Here is a 16,527-nt window from a genome sequence, read left to right on the forward strand (position 1 = left end):
CTTTTGCATTCCCGATATAGGTTGTTTTCTTTCTTACTTAGTCAGACTAGAGGCTTGTCACTTTTCTCAAAGCATCAACTTTTTTTTTTTTTTTTTTTTTTTTTTTGTGGTATACGGGCCTCTCACTGTTGTGGCCTCTCCAGTTGCGGAGCACAGGCTCCGGACACGCAGGCTCAGCGGCCACAGCTCACGGGCCCAGCCGCTCCGCGGCATGTGGGATCTTTCTGGATCGGGGCACGAACCCACGTCCCCTGCATCGGCAGGTGGACTCTCAACCACTGCGCCACCAGGGAAGCCCAAAGCATCAACTTTTGGTTTCATTGATCTTTTGTTTTCTGTAGCATTTGACTTCTACCCTTTTGTCTGGTATATCCTTCCTTCTACTTACTTTGGTTTTAAGATTCTTAAGATGGACAATTAAATCATTGATTGTAAACCTTATCTACAGTATTAATATGTAAGCCTGTAAACACTTCTCTAAGCACTGCTTTAGCTACATCGCACAAATTTTGATGTCATGTTTTTACTTTCATTCAGCTTGAAATATTTTCTAATTCCCCTTGTGCTTTTAGTTTTTGCTATAGATGATTTAGAAGTGTATTGTTTCATTTCCAAATTTTGGGATTTTCTAAGTCTTTTTGTTACTGATTTCTAATTTAACTCCACAGTGGTCACAGTACACTCAGTACAGTTTCCGTCCTTTTGAATTTCTTGAGATGTGTCTCATGATCCAGCACATGGCCTATCTTAGTGAACGAGCACTAGAAAGAATGCTGGGAGCTATACAGATGCCACCTCCTCAAGCTGGTTGAAGGTTTCGTCTACAGTTGCTGAGACAAGTATTACAGTCGCCCGCTTCAATTGTGTATTTGTCTAATTCTCACATGCCGCGGAGCAACTAAGCCCGTGCGCCACAACTACTGAGCCCATGTGCCACAACTACCGAAGCCCGTGCACGTGCTCTGCAACAAGTCACCGCAATGAGAAGCCCGTGCACCGCATCAAACAGTAGCCCCCACTCACAACTAGAGAAAGCCCACACGGAGCAATGAAGACCCAACCCAGCCAAAAATTAATTAATTAAAAGAAAGAAAAGTTAATTTTAAAGAAAAAATCTTTTAGACAAAGGGGGAATGCTTCTGTACTTAGCACACACTTCCCACCTGGTGCTCTTCATTCTCTGAAGATCAGTTTCCACCCAGTATCTCTTTCCCACACCTAAACAACTGAACATTTCTCATAAGGCAAGGCTGCTGGACAATTCCTTCAGCATTGGTTTGTCTGGAAAAGGTCCACTCTGCCTTCATTTCTGTTTTCTTTGAATGTGGAATTTAAGGTTTCAACACTTTGAAGACGTCATTCCAGCATGTCTGCTCCTGATGAGAAGTCACTTGTCATCCTTGTCTTTGCTCACCAGTACATAACGTGCCTGTTTCGTTTGCTTTTAAGATTTATTCATCCTTGGTCTTCATCAGATTATCATGAACCTTAAAGTGGATTTTGGTGGGATTTTTGGTCTGTCTGCTGAGGTTCATGATCTGTGGGCTTACACGTCTTGTGTTTGGGAAAATTTCAGCCATGGTTTCTTCCAGTGTTTTTCTGCCTGCCTTCCACCCTCCCTCCCGCTTTTCTAGGTTTCAGATGACACGTGTTGGACCTCTCAGTATTATCCAACAGGACACTGAAGCTCTGTTCGATGTTTTAAGTCTTCTGGCCACCGTCAGGCCACTTCAACGCTCACCTATTCCTAGAGGGCCCAAGGGCAAGCCCTGCTCCTCTACCTTCCCCAAAACCCGGGGCATCAGGGAACATGAGGTCTCAGGCTGCTGCATCCTGCAAAAGAGGCCTGGCCGTGGGACAGACATCAGAGGCTGCCTAAAGCCACCAAAGTAGCTGTTCTCACCACATGCAGCACGGGTCTCAAACGGCCCCTGGGGCACCACTGCCCTGGGAGGAAAGCTGGAAGTCACATACCGATAATAGTCATCACATAGAAACTATTGGTTGAATTATTTTCCCTGAAGAAAACAAGTAACTCTGAAGTTATCGCTATCACCCTAATCCTGAGTGAGGAAAGCGGGTTTTTAAAACAGCACCAGAAATTCCAAGTGAAAATGCCAGGCACATGTGTTTGAGGGGAGCCCAAGGCCAAGACATGCTGCCCCAGTGACCCTAGAAAGTTTACCGAGCTCTTCAGAGCTGCGTCTTCAGCTTCCTACGGCTGCCACTTGCGAGGGCGGTTCTTGTGAATTCTGCTGTGACCAGACACCTTGTGGAGAGGCGCAGCCCAGACACCCCCTTCCCACAGTCAGCGAGAAAGGTGAGCACTGACTGTGGAGGCCAACGACAGCAAGTGAATCAAGCTTGGGATGTGTGACATCCCTGCCGGTCCCCTCTAACTTTCTTGCCTTCATGTCCCCTTGTCTTGTGTTTCTAACCTTAATTTCTTTTTGAAACAAAGGGAATTATAAATAAAACTTTATATTGCAGATGGAGAGATGAAAATAAATCAAGCTGACCGATTAACCTATAATTAGTTGCTGAGAGTTGAGAGAAGAATGAGGCAACAACAGTTGATTGTATCAATTGTTCAAACATTTTTATTGTCTGAATAAAATTTAAATCTACGTATCAGCATTGGTTATGTTCATTAAGGAAAGTATTTTCTTGGAGATAAGTTTCCGTTGTGAGTTAAGCATTTCCAGTTAGAGAATCCCTCCAAGGGTCAGATCTGAAGTTTACATCCTGCTGAACAAGAAAAGCTAACCTGGCTCCAGAGAAAACTTCCGAGCACAACATTCAAAATTTGCTCCTGGGCTTCCCTGGTGGTGCAGTGGTTGAGAATCCACCTGCCGATGCAGGGGACACGGGTTTGTGCCCGGGTCCGGGAAGATCCCACGTGCCGCGGAGCGGCTGGGCCCGTGAGCCGTGGCCGCTGAGCCTGCGCGTCCGGAGCCTGTGCTCCGCAACGGGAGAGGCCACAACAGTGAGAGGCCCGCGTACCACAAGAAAAAAAAAAAAAAAAACTTGCTCCTGACAACCAAAAATAAAACAATTTGAATTCAAGATGTTAATCATTCACCCAGGACAGAGAACTTGACTTTTAATCAGGTTGAGGCAAATATTTTCCCCTCAAATAACTAGACGTGCATCCTGCTTATCTTGGAACAATTCCTCTTGTTCCCTGAGACTGAGGGGTAGTGGTCCAGTGTCCGACGTGGGGCACGAGGGACCCCAATCTATGACTGCTTCCAGGATGAACCAAAACACACGCACGACAAGCCTCTGCCTAAGGGACTCAAATGTCTGTGTATTAAGGTAGCTGGTAAGGTTGGTGACATTCAATAATGTTTCAGTAAACAGTTGATTTTCATTTCTTTGCTGGAAGCTTTATGTTTCGTCCAGTGATCTGATCATGGCTGGGCAGTGATCGCCGCAGGAAGCAGACTGTTGGAAATCACCGTCTGCGCTGCTGGTGCAAGAGCAACCCTGACAGACCTCAGAGGGGCCCAGCACAGCTTCCTCAGCAAAATAAACCCTAGTTTAAAAACGTCTGGGGCAAGTGCTGACATCCAACTAGCACCAGCTGAACGCCCGCTACGTTCCACAGTGTGGCAGCCGGTGGAGCCAGCAGGACCTGCCAGCGCGTACACGCGCCCAGGCCCTGCGGGGCTCAGAGCAGGTAGAGCCCCACCTGGGGCAGGAGGGCAGTCGGGGGCAGCTCAGGCAAAGGCCGGATGCAGGCGAGCCGCGGGCAGTCAGGGAGAGCGCTCGGGGGCCACGAGAGCTGCGGAAGCAAGGCCACGCGGTGCAAACCTCGGAGAGCGCCCTGAGGGTCTGGGCAGGGATGGCGGGAGCAGGGGGCACCCAGGCGTCTCTCTGGCTGTCAGAGGGCGGGCGGGCCGCAGGGGCCACGCAGCCAGGGCTGCCGTCACCCAGGGAGAGGCAGAGAGGGACAGCAGGTGGAGAAGGCCCTGGGGCGCCACCAGGCCTGGGGTGGACCCTCATCAGCGCTCTCAGTGACCCCACAGCCACACTCCTGATCTTCCTTGTAGGTCAGAGGCAATTCCAGGATTTGGATTTTCCATCCTGAGCCCCAAGTCCATGCACGCTAAGCCAGATGGGTTTAGAAGCCAGAGGGGAATTCAGAGGCTCACCACCTGAGAGGCAGCACCCTGGAAATCTGACCCTCCCTTCAGCTTAGAGCACAAAGCGGGGTGAGGGGTGTCCCCAGCGCACATCAGGGCCCCACGGTTGTGTGGCCACTAACAACCCCTCACCCTTCCTCACGCTCGGCCTCCCATCTGTCACTGCAAGACAACTACGACCCCTGGAGGTAGCGAGGCTGGCGCCCCCAGGCTGACTGAACCATGACGCGGCGCTGGCGAGCTGGAGACCCGGGGCAGGCCGGCGTGCAGCGTCTGGCCCCCGATCCTCACTGAGCCTGAGCCGCCACAGTGAACAGGGAGGCCCAGCCTCTCCCGCCCGGCCGTTCAGGGTGGCTGTCCCATCCCTCCGCCAGAGACAGAGACAGGAAGAGCCGGTCCCCGAGGGCCTCGGGCAGGACGCGGAGGAGGCACAGCCGCTCGGCTCCTGAGAACGCAGACACTGGTCAGGAAAGCTCCCCCAGCCCCGCGCCCACAGCGAGGACGCATACCGTGCCAGGTGGTACCACGGAGCGCACTGTGCTCTACCCACCCTCATGGCTCATCCTGTTCCTTCCCTCCACCGAGCTCGACCAACTGTTCTCAGAACTAATCCAACGCTGAAAATCGGGTCTGAAGGCACCAGCCCTGCCCGTGCCACAGGCCCAGGCTCAGCGCTTCCGCTGAAGTGGGCAGGGAGGGGGCTGCCTCGGCCCCTCTGAGATGCCCCCACCTCGCCCGGGACTCGCATGACCAGTCCCCCCCAGGTGCCCACAGACGTGCTCTCAAGGGTGGCCGGCAAGGGCGCTCTCGGGGTACAGGCGGGAGAAGCGCCCAAGGGCCCAGATGGGGAAGATGTTTCTGTAGCTCGTGTAGCTGATGGCACAGGACTTGTTGAAGACCCCAGCGATGTTGTCCTGAAAGGACACAGGGCATAAACACAACGTCTCCACCAGGTGGCTGGACAGCTCCCTGAACCTGGATCCCGGCTGGAAGGCTGGCCGACTGACCTCAGCAGGCAGGCCTACCATCATCCCAGCTCTTGGACCCCAGGCCCTGCAACAAACCCTCCAGCCCGGGCCACCAGCCCCTCGCAGCCCCACCAACCCCGGACTCATCCAAGGTGGGGTCAGCCTCACGTGACCGCGTGACCCCATGCCCTTCCACACTTCCTTCTGAGTGAGGGGCTGTCAGCCTCAGCCCAAGGGTGTCCTGGCCCGTGGGATTCCTCCCCCGCCAGCTCCTCCCCCGACACCACCAGCCCTGCCGCCAAGCCAGTGCTTCAGCTGCCAACGGCCCAGGCCTGCAGGACCCGCCACTATCACAGACCTGCTTCCAACACCGGCCACCCACCGGTGGTGTTGTGTGACTCTCAAATCCCCAAGGTGAAACCCCACCCACGGCCCCACTCGTACCTGGGGCCAGTCGCCATTGGGCAGCTGTTTTCCAAGCAGGTAGCTGACTCCTCTCTCCAGGGCCGCTACGTCAGGGTGCCTGCAGGGAGAGGGGCACTGAACACGCCCACCAGCACTCTGCACGAGCCCGCCTCCGGCTGCGGACAGACCTGCGTCCTCACCTCATGCAGCCAAGCTCGGGGACAAGGACGTGACACGCCGCACGATGACAGACAGACCGCTGGTAACAGTCGGCCCACCAGCCACCCCGCGGAGCAGGAAACGCCACCGGGGCAGAGGCGGGCGAGCAGGAGGGCGGCCCACACGTGGCTGGGTGAGCAGTCCCTGCCGTGAGGTGCTGCTCTCCTGCCCGCCGGCTGCTGGTCCCCTGGGCCCGCTGAGGGCCACCGAAGCCACATGTGCTAAGCTTGCTCGGCCTGGCCGGTGAGACACCAGAGGCTCGACGGCTCAGGACGAGCTCAGCCTGCCCGCTCCCGCCCACACCACCTGGCCTTCCTTTGAGGGGGTTTTAGGGAGATTCCCCGGTGGCCCCAAACCCAACAGGGCAGCACAGACTGGGACGCCGTGTGCACTTCTGCGCACACACGTCTGCGTGGGTGCGTTGTGCGCACGGGCCTGAGCACGTGTGTGGCTTAGGGCCGGCTGCGGACGCAGAGCAGCTGCTGCCACACCTCACGCTGCTGACGGCCCTGCTCCCCGGGCTGCCCCTGTCGGGGGGCCTCTGTGCAGGACCTGCCACCTCGCCCTGGGAGCCCGCTGAGGGGCCCCGCAGGCCTCCCGTCCTCCCACCGCTGCACTCGGAGCTCAGCGGCCGCGCCCGTCCAGGCTGCCGGCCCACCGCCCTGCCTTCGCCCGGCCCCGCGGCGTGGGGACAGGCCTCGTCGCCCGCACCTGACGGCCATCAGCCCCATCAGGGCCCAGCATGTGTTGTGGATCTGGGGCCCGGCGCTCTGCACGTAGCGCCGCTGCTCACAGGACTCGAAGTCCTCCCCCCAGCCTCCATCTGCCATCTGTCGGGACAGCAGGAAGTCGCAGGCCCGGGAGACCTCTGCACAGGCAGTCCTGCAGAGACCAGCAGAACACGGGACACCGTCATGCCGGGCGAAGTCCCTGCCCGCCTTCTCGCCCTGGCCAGGCCCCTCAGGGTCGCGGAGAGGGGCGCGTGGGCCCCCGCACTCAGGCCCAGCCCACCGTGGGACATGAAGGGGGACAGAGGCGGCGGCACCGCAGGGCTGTTGGAAGGTAAAGGGAGATGCCGTGCATCTGCAGATGACCTCCCAGAAGTGACCCCCCAGCAAAGCAGCCGTCGGGGAGGTGGCTGCAGACAGCTGACCCGAGGCCTCCTCCCTTCTCTCAGCCAGCAGCCTGGCCTCGGGCGCTCCTGCTCCTACTTGGGCGTGGGGCTTGGCTATGGGCGGGTGAGCTGGGGGAGGGCGGGGGCCAGAGGCTTCCCTCCCCCACACCAGCCCGGAGGCTGCGGAGGCTGCGCAGGGCAGTGAGGCACAGTGGCGCATACATTTTCTGGAATCCTGATCTTATCTCACTGTTTAAAAACATGTAAGAACACCCCCAAAATCAAACAACAAAGGGAGAAACACCCCCACAGAGTGTCATGCTGAGAAGACCCCCGTCCCGCCCAAGTGGGAACGTCCACACTCACCCATCGCGGTAAGTGTGACCCATGCAGGCGAAGGCTTCCAGCCCAAACCAGGTGCCGTAGGTGAAGCACACCCCCCAGGAGCTGGAGGGAGACGGGGACAGTGCCCGGCCCCTGAGTCCTCGTTCACAGCGGGTGAAGGGACTCCCTCCAGCATGGGGGTGTATGGGGGGGCTACAGCTGTCTTCAGGAAAAGCATCCACAAGGCCTTCAGCACTAAGGCAGACCTACCCAACCTGGCCTACGTGGGCGGCTCCATGGGCTGGATCCAAAGCTAGATGAGAACGGATCCAAAGCCAGAGGAGGGGTGGAGCCACCAGGCCACAGCGCCCTTCCAACGCCCGCAGCCACACTGCCTCGGCAGCACGCTGAACAGTCATGGCCGGGGGAGGCTGGGCATTCGGAAAGGAGCAAGGCCCACCAGGAACGTGTCCAGAACCCCCTGGGGCAGCACAGGCACCCCACACGCATCTGCCCCCACGGGCACCACTCACCCTTCCCAGGAGCCGTCAGGCCTCTGCTTCTGCCGACAGAACTGCAGGCCCCGCTCGAGGGTCTCCCTGGAAAACAGCAGGATGAACATGCCCGATGAACAGTCCAGCAAAACAGCAACTTACCTGCTACCCCCATTCCCCCCACTCTATGGCCTCAGAAGAATGAGCATGGCCTTCCTTAAAAATCTGTAAAAACAAACAGTTCAGGGAGGAGATACAAGGTCAAAGAAGCAGCGATTACAGGCCGCAGGAGGGGAGCGAGGTGGCAGTGAAAAGAAGAAAGTAAGGAGAGGAAAACCTCAGGGACGAACCCCCATTAGAAGCAGCTACAAACAGGATCGATATCACCGAAAACAAGATCAGTGACACAGGCTTGAGTAAATCACATAAACGAAAATTTTAAAAGAAACAAAAAATGAGAAGAAAATGATACATTCAGAGGACAAAGAAGATCCATCACGGGTCTAACTGGTACTTCCAAAGAAGACCTGGTTCTCTGGAAGGACTAGAGGTGAAGGTATGAATACAGCCTTCAGGGTGACCCGCCCCCACGACGCTCACTGCCTCCAGGCACCCAGCCGGTGTCACCCCCCTCCAGTGGCAGCCCCGCGTCCTGCCTGCAGCCAGCTGATCCCTGCACAGTTGACGGTCGCTGCTTCCAGCTCCCGCCTGGCTGGCAGACAGACTCCCTGGCTCTACTGAGCCCTCCCGTGCTGGCTCTCATGGAGCCGCCATCCAGAAGCCCACGTGGCAGGAAACTAAGGGTGGCTCCAGCCAACAGTCCGCGAGGACATGGGGCCTGAGGCTGACAATCCGCAAGGGATGGAAACCTGCCAACAACCACACACGCCTGGGGCAGACCCTCAGTCAATGCTCAGGTGAGGCCCCAGCCCTGGCCAGCATCCTGACTGCAACCCCGGGGAAACCCCGAGGCTGAGGGCCCAGCTCAGCCACGCCTGGACTCCTGACCCACAGAAACTGCGAGGTGATAAACGTGTGCTGTTTTGAGCCACCAACTCAGCAAGACATGCTAACACAAAGAATGAAAGTACAAATAAGCAACATTAGCAATAAAAAGAGCGGTATGACTATGCCTTTGGTGGAAATTAAAAAGTGAAGAGAAAATAAGAAAAACTCATGCAATACATTTGAAAACTTAGACAATATGTACAAATTACTCAGAAAATTAACGTATTGAAACTGCCTCAAGAATAAAGAGCCTGAATAGTCCTACAACTACTAAAGATATACGTAAAAAGCATAAACTTTGCCCAGAAAAAGAACTCCAAGTCTAGACATTTTGTAAGTGAATTCTACTAAATTATCAAGAACAATCATTCTAATCTTACACAAACTCTCCTAGGAAATAGAAAGAGGAAGGGAAGGAACACTTTCCCTAGTTCATCCTGGGAACTCAACGTAAGCTTCTCAACAAACCAGACAAGAGGGATATGGTAAAGTACAAATTTCAGGCTGTTCATTAATGGACACAGATGCAAAACTCTAAATTAAATATTGGGAAACTACATACAGTAGAGATATACCAATACTAAGTGAGATTTATCCAGAAATGCAAAGGTGTTTTAACATTAGAAAAATCAACAATAATTATCTACAACATTAACAGATAAAGGAGATAAATGTATAATCATCTCAATAGAGATAGAAAAATCATTTGCTAAAATACAACACCCATGCACAACAGAGAGAAAAAATAACTTCGCAAACTAGAAAGAGAAAAAGAGCTTTGTTAACCTGAAAAGGGATAATTACCAAAAACCTACAGGAGATGTCATTCTTTTTTTTTTTTTTCGTCCACATCACACAGCTTGTGGGACTTTAGTTCCCTGACCAGGGACTGAACCCAGGCCCCCGGAAGTAGAAGTGTGGAGTCCTAACCACATCAAAACTTACTTATAAACTTAAGTGTACATTTAAAAAGAAAGCCTGAAAATCATTTATCTAAGCATCCATCGAAGAGAGCTTTCTCCTCTGTGAGAGGATTTACTGCAACTTCTTATTTTTCAAACTGTGGTCGCAGACCATTGGTGAGTTATGATTAAGATTTATTTAAGTTGAAAATATACATATTATTTATACCTATATAGATAAAGGGATAGCATACATCTTTAATTTTAGCTCTACCTTATAGATAGATTTATTAATAGATTCATTTATTATCTGTATGTAAGCAATAGTTTCATAAAGTACAAAATAGGATGCACGCATGCCATATACTGAAAATAAGAAATACATGTCCATTCATTACACTGCTGTCTCAGACAGTTGTACGGTTTTATACACAAAGGTATGGGCATGATATACACTGCGTCTCTCACTAAGGAATGGCCCATCACGCTGGAAAACGGCCACCCTTACGCGACGGCAAACTGAGCAACAGAGGGGCCGCGTGGCCAGCCGGACGGGCCAGCCCGACCACAGCCACCCTTTCGGCCCTGCACACACAGCGGTGGCTCCTCAAGGCCAGGCTGCAACCTCTCTGACAGGCTCAGGCTTTGTTGCCTTGACTTTTCAGATTGCAGTCAGGGAGCAATCTTATAACGACCTGCAAGCCTGGGAATGCTGGTGGCATTTTCCCATACAGTTATAGCTCAGCGATCAGTTTAGAGGTTGTTCTCCATCCTTCAAATCTTTACTCTGCCTACTCGACACAGAGCAACACTCTGCGGCAGTGATGTGAGGATCTTGCAGTCCCTGCCTGTTCTATGCCTCCCAGTCTAGTACAGCAACATTGGGATGAACCTGCAGACACCAGAGAATCTCATAATGTCATTTCCAGAAAGCATATATTTTATTTGAACTGTATTATGTAGAAATAATTTATATTCATTTAATGTCGTTCACAGGCAATTATGCTATCCTCTAAGGGTGAATGTGTAATTATTCTGTAACAACTTCCTGGCATCATTTTTTCTCTAGGTAAGCTCTGTAAGTTTTTGAAATTGAGAAAATAACATTTGAACTAATAAAGTTGAAAAATCATTTTTTAAAAAAAGAGGCTTTAAAAAAAATACAGACTGCTATAGAAGTTCCCTTGCCAAAATTGATTCATAAAAAAAAACAACTGATTCATAAAAGAGCTAAAGTTTGTTTGTTTACAAAACTACTAGAAAATACAGATAAAAGAAAATGACTATATATGAAAAGTTGGATGTGTGTTTTCAGTAGAAGGTATGAGGGGGACTTCCCTGGTGGCGCAGTGGCTAAGACTCCGGGTTCGATCGACCGGGTTCGATCCCTGGTCAGGGAACTAGATCCCACATGCATGCCGCAACTGGAAGTTTGCATGCCACAACTAAGGAGCTTGCCTGCCGCAACTAAGGACCCGGTGAGCTGCAACTAAGACCCAGTGCAACCAAATAAATAAATAAATATTTTTTAAAAAGGAAGGTATGAGGAATAAGGATGCATTTTGTTGAAAGGAAAAAAAGAAAGTAATTTTGTTCTAAGTAAAATGATTGTTCCAGAATAAGAAAGGAAAAAGGACAAAGCCTGAATGGATATAAAAAGCTGTAGGTTTATAGAAAAGGAATCTGGAGAAAGGAATTTTATGTGTAGTCACGTTGACTAAGACTGGAATGGATTTATACAAGTTTTTAAAAAAGGAAGAATTTTAATATCAAAATCACACTGGTTCTGGGACTTCCCAGGGGCTCAGCGGTTAAGAATCCGCCTGTCAATGCAGAGGACACAGGTTTGAGCCCTGGTCCGGGAAGAGCCCACGTGCCACAGAGCAACTAAGCCCATGCACCACAACTACTGAGCCTGTGCTCTGGAGCCCGTGAGCCACAACCACTGAGCCCGTGTGCCACAACTACCAAAGCCCGCGTGCCTGGAGCCCATGCTCCACAACAAGAGAAGCCACCACAACGAGAAGTCCGCGCACCACAATGAAGAGTAGCCCCTGTTCGTTCCAACTAGAGAAAGCCCACACGCAGCAACAAAGACCCAACGCAGCCAAATATAAATTTTAAAAAAATTACACTGGTACGAAATTAGAATTTGCTTTTCTCTGTTAAAAGGATAGTTTTGTTAGATTACTGGTCTGCTCTTAATAAGAAAGGGTAAACAAATGTTTTTCTTTACCTTTAATGTAATATGTCTAGAAAACTAAGATTCTATGATTTGTCTTTATCGGGTCTTCGATTACTTAAGAAAACTGAGTCTTCTCTATTAAAAGAGACAAGCATTTTTACAACTATGTAACTTTTTGTATGTGTTAAATTTCATGGGAAGCATTTTCAAATAAGAAGTGATGCTGAACTTTTTTTAGGAAATATTTATGTGGAAATTATTAATAAATATTCCAGGACTTCCCTGGTGGCACTGTGGTTAAGAATCCGCCTGCCAATGCAGGGAACACGGGTTGGAGCCCTGGTCCAGGAAGATCCCAGATGCTGCGAAGCAACTGAGCCCGTGCGCCACAACTACTGAGCCCACATGCAACAACTACTGAAGCCCACGCGCCTAGAGCCCGTGCTCCACAACAAGAGAAGCCACCACAATGAGAAGCCTGCACACTGCAATGAAGAGTAGCCCCTGCTCGCCGCAACTAGAGAAAGCCTGTGCACAGCAACAAAGACCCAACACAGCCATAAATAAATATATTGAAAAATAAATAAATAAAATAAATATTCCAGAAATCATATTAAATTCCCCCAAATCTGGTATGCCCTGATATAATTCCAACCCTTTTCATTTACAAATAGTTATTGTTTGTCATTTGCAAACAGTTATTGTTTTACTCTGATGCTTTTGCAAAAATGTTCCTGCAAAAGTGCTTCATTTTCAAAGAGATTCATGGAAAAGACCCTCACAAATACTCTAGAATGTAGGCTTCTGATAACTGCTCATTCTTTAGAGTTCTGCTTTCCAAACTTAAAGGACCCTTTTTCTCCACTTTTAAGCTGTCTACAACTTACAGCAATTAGGTAAAAATTTATCTTTTTCTCCCTACATGGTCCCTCAAGAATTCTGAAACTCCTATTAAATATTCTTATTTTTCATAACAATACATATTTGCAAAGTTAAGTAAGAATCTGTTCTTGTAACAGGACACAACTGGACAAGTCCTTGGCTTGGCCTCTTAGCCTAAAGAGACTTTAAAGATCCAATATGAGATTCCTCAGGAAAAGTTCCAACGAAACAGATTCTAAAGAGCCTATATGGTCAATCGCTATTCCTGCTGCACTTATATAAATAATCAGGCCAAGTTTATTGAAACTAGACTCGGTAATCTTTGATAGAAATGGAGATGATTATAGAGAGAAAAATTATGTTTCAATAATATACCTTTATGTACATCAGATTCTAGTACCATTAATTGTCTTTTAAGTTTGTTTTCTGAGTGTAAACTGGACTGAATCCTGAATTCTTCTGATTTCCTCCAATATGTGGCTAGAACTCTCCAAACTAACATTTACAATTTTCTTCCACTCTTTTCAGCTCATGTGAGGACGATTCTCATGCCTGTTGCTGTGTGGCCACTCGGAAAGATCACCAGAGACTTTCACACTGAAAACCAGGAAAATCTGTCTAATTGCCACACTTGTCCTCACTGCATCTGAAGATACTTAGAACCCAGCATCTAGAAATCGTCTCAACTAGCTGCTCCCCAAACTCAGAAACTGAATTTATAATTTGCTTGAGTTATTTACCATTGTTTTTCTTTTGTTTCCACAGAAATGCCTCTCATTGAATTACGTGACTGTGCAGATCATACAGAGGCCTAATTTATGTGGAAAGACATCTACGAAGCTGTCTCCTGAAGTAAACACCAAAGGTGCATCCTGTCCTGAGGAACACTGAGGACATGTGATTGCTGACACAGCATGTGCGCCTCCGTAAACAACTTTTCAAGTTTTTGTAGACTGACTTAGAAAGGTAATACCCAAATCTGATTATAACCCATTTGATTTATTTAACTGATTAAATTTGGGCTCTGGGAAATTTTTCAGTCTTGATTATTGTTCTTTTTATAGTCATCACATTAATTTCGCAACAGTTTTAAATGCCTAAGGGCAGCCACTCACATACCAAATGGTATCCATCAGGACCAGACAACTGGATGAAATTTGCAATAACCACATGATGAAGATGGTGACTCTACATGGCCCTCCAACCTGTCAATTCAACTAATGAAAACAGCAAATGTGACTCTTCAGCCTGACTACAACAACGGTGGAGAGAGAGAATAACACTACACTTGTTGGTGATACTCTCAGCCTGAGACAGCCTGTCTCAGGGCTTAATAGTTCCCCAAAATGGGGAACTATTAAACTCAAAAACAAACAGAGCCCAGCCTCAAAAATTCCCTGAGCAGACAAAACCAGTTTAATCATACAAACAAAGGCTAATTCAGCTTATTTTGCAAGACTAACTTGACCTGGGTCATATCTTGTTTACACCTCTGGAAATCACAAAGAAAACTTGAACTGCTTCCCAAGATTGATACGAGGTAATCACTGAAAATTCTAATACTGTAACCAATCACTGTGAAGAATAAACAGTCACTTCCTTCTCACAATATAAGCTCTTTATAACAATATATACCCAAGCCTCATTCAATGTTTTGGATTGTACGCTCCTGGTTTGCAAACTGTCTTTGTGGTGTGTGCATGATAAATTTTGACTAATGATTCATTGGCTTTACTTTTAGCTATTTATGAACCTTTGACAAAATCCTAAACAAAATACTTATCAAATTGAATCCAACAATACATCACGACCAAGCTGAATCTATACCAGGTTTACCCAGAGCCATGAAACAACAGAATCATACAAGGATGAAAGGAAATCTACAAGAACTGCACAGAAGCCCCATAACACAGCATGTCCACATCCACATCCTCAAGAAATGGGAACCTCTGTGCCCCAAAACACAAGTCTGAGATTGTTCACAGCAGGATGATTCAGAATAACCCACTGGGAGGCCCTGAAGGATATACAACAAGCACATGCATAAACAAAGCGTGGCATCTGCATTCGACAGTGGAGAGAGACAGACATGGGATTCCACGTTGGGATCACAGTGGGGAGAGGAGAACCAGGAGGGGAGCTTCTGGTAATGTGTCTGCCTGACGTGGTCACACGGGTGTGTCCACTTCATAATTAATCCAAGGGCTATATGTATGGTTTGTGTACTTCTCTAAACATGTGCCAGACTTCAACAGGAAAGGTTTATTTTAAAACTACCATTATTTGGACACAAGTGGAGCTGGGGGTACAGGCATACCTCATTTGAGTGTGCTTTGCTTTACTGCACTTCGCAGACACTGTGTTTTTTTTTTTTTTGTGGTACGCGGGCCTCTCACCGCTGTGGCCTCTCCCGTTGCGGAGCACAGGCTCCGGACGCGCAGGCTCAGCGGCCACGGCTCACGGGCCCAGCCGCTCCGCGGCCTGTGGGATCTTCCCGGACCGGGGCACGAACCCGCGTCCCCTGCATCGGCAGGCGGACTCTCAACCACTGCGCCACCAGGGAAGCCCGACACTGTGTTTTTTACAAACTGAAGGTTTTGGGCAACCCTGCATCAAGCAAGGCTATCAGTGCCATTGATCCAACAGCATTTGCTCACTTCATGTCTCTATCACATTTTGGTAATTCTCACAATATTTCAAACTTTTTCATTATTATTATATCTATTATGGTGATCTGTGATCAGTAATCTTTGACGTTACTATTACAAAAAGAATTTGACTTTCTGAAGGCTCAGATGATGGTTAATATTTTTTAGCAATAAAATATTTTTAATTAAGATACGTACATCATTTTCTTAGACATAATGCTATTGAACACTTAACAGATGACAATATAGTGTAATTTTCATGTGCCCTGGGAAACCATAAGTTCACGTGATTCACATTACTATGACATTTGCAGTGGCTGGAATTGAACCCACAGCATCTCCTAGGTACACCTTTATGTGTCTTCTTTCAATGTTATTACGAAGATACAAAAAATAACTCATTTTTGTGTTATAACTATGCTACTCTGACCCCCCGTACACACATCTGATATACTTCAGGGCCTATAGCAGGATTCAGGAGCACCTGAAACCCCTTCCATTTTTAAATGAGTTTTATTCCAGAGCCCCCTGTCTGAGATGGGCCCCTGGCTTGAGCACCCCAAGTGAGCAAATGGCTTGCTCTCAATGACATCAAGGTTGTCTGATTTCTTGGCCCCAAGCGGATGGTACCCATGATGCGTGACTGAGCATCCCTGTGCCAAGGCCGCCCTTACCTGATCTCTCCGGCCCTGTGGTCTGGGAACTGCTTGTGGAAATGCTTCAGCGCCTGCATCACAGCCGAGGTGCACTCCACATATGTGTAGTCAATCATGATGTCCCCTGGGAAAGAAAAGGAAGGCTTGAGAAGTGTGAACTTTACCTCAGCTGCCCAATTTGGCAATTTAGGCCAAACCATGACACAGGAGAACGCCATAGCATGCAGAGCCTGTACAACACATCACAAGCCTGACCATCCTCCAAAGGAAAGGAGGAAGCGTCACCAGCGACCAGCCCAGTGACACGGCCACCAGGTGGGAGGGAGGCACCTACACAGGTGACCTGGAGGCCCATCTGTGCTGCAGGACAACGAGGCCAGAGGGAGGGTAACAGAGAAGCGCACACAGCAGAGCTGCACTCCACCCTGAGAAGGCCTCCACAGGCGCACATGTGCCAGCTACAGGAGCCCGACAAACGCAGACCCGGAAGGAGGGTACAGGGGCGCACACAGACGCAACAGGAGGACACAGGCGAGCGGGTCCCCGCTGTCACCTCCCTGTGAGGAGCTGTGGG

At 49.5% G+C, this 16,527-nt stretch overlaps 1 protein-coding gene across 2 annotated transcripts in view; it reads right to left on the reverse strand.

The window, feature by feature from the left end:
* Positions 1–2,577: 2,577 nt before the first annotated feature.
* Positions 2,578–16,527, reverse strand: part of LSS (lanosterol synthase) — a 29,476-nt gene continuing 15,526 nt past the window's right edge. For both annotated transcript variants that reach the window (XM_067035294.1, XM_067035293.1), the window contains exons 17-22: positions 15,972–16,077; positions 7,712–7,777; positions 7,221–7,301; positions 6,452–6,622; positions 5,561–5,639; positions 2,578–5,062 (exon numbers count right to left, since the gene is read on the reverse strand). In XM_067035294.1, coding sequence (XP_066891395.1) covers positions 4,931–5,062; positions 5,561–5,639; positions 6,452–6,622; positions 7,221–7,301; positions 7,712–7,777; positions 15,972–16,077 — 635 coding nt within the window. In that variant the 3' untranslated portion in view covers positions 2,578–4,930. The remainder of the gene's footprint in view (positions 5,063–5,560; positions 5,640–6,451; positions 6,623–7,220; positions 7,302–7,711; positions 7,778–15,971; positions 16,078–16,527) is intronic.

This window comes from Kogia breviceps, chromosome 5 (assembly GCF_026419965.1).
Source record: "Kogia breviceps isolate mKogBre1 chromosome 5, mKogBre1 haplotype 1, whole genome shotgun sequence".
In the NCBI taxonomy this organism is placed as follows: Eukaryota; Metazoa; Chordata; class Mammalia; order Artiodactyla; family Physeteridae; genus Kogia; species Kogia breviceps.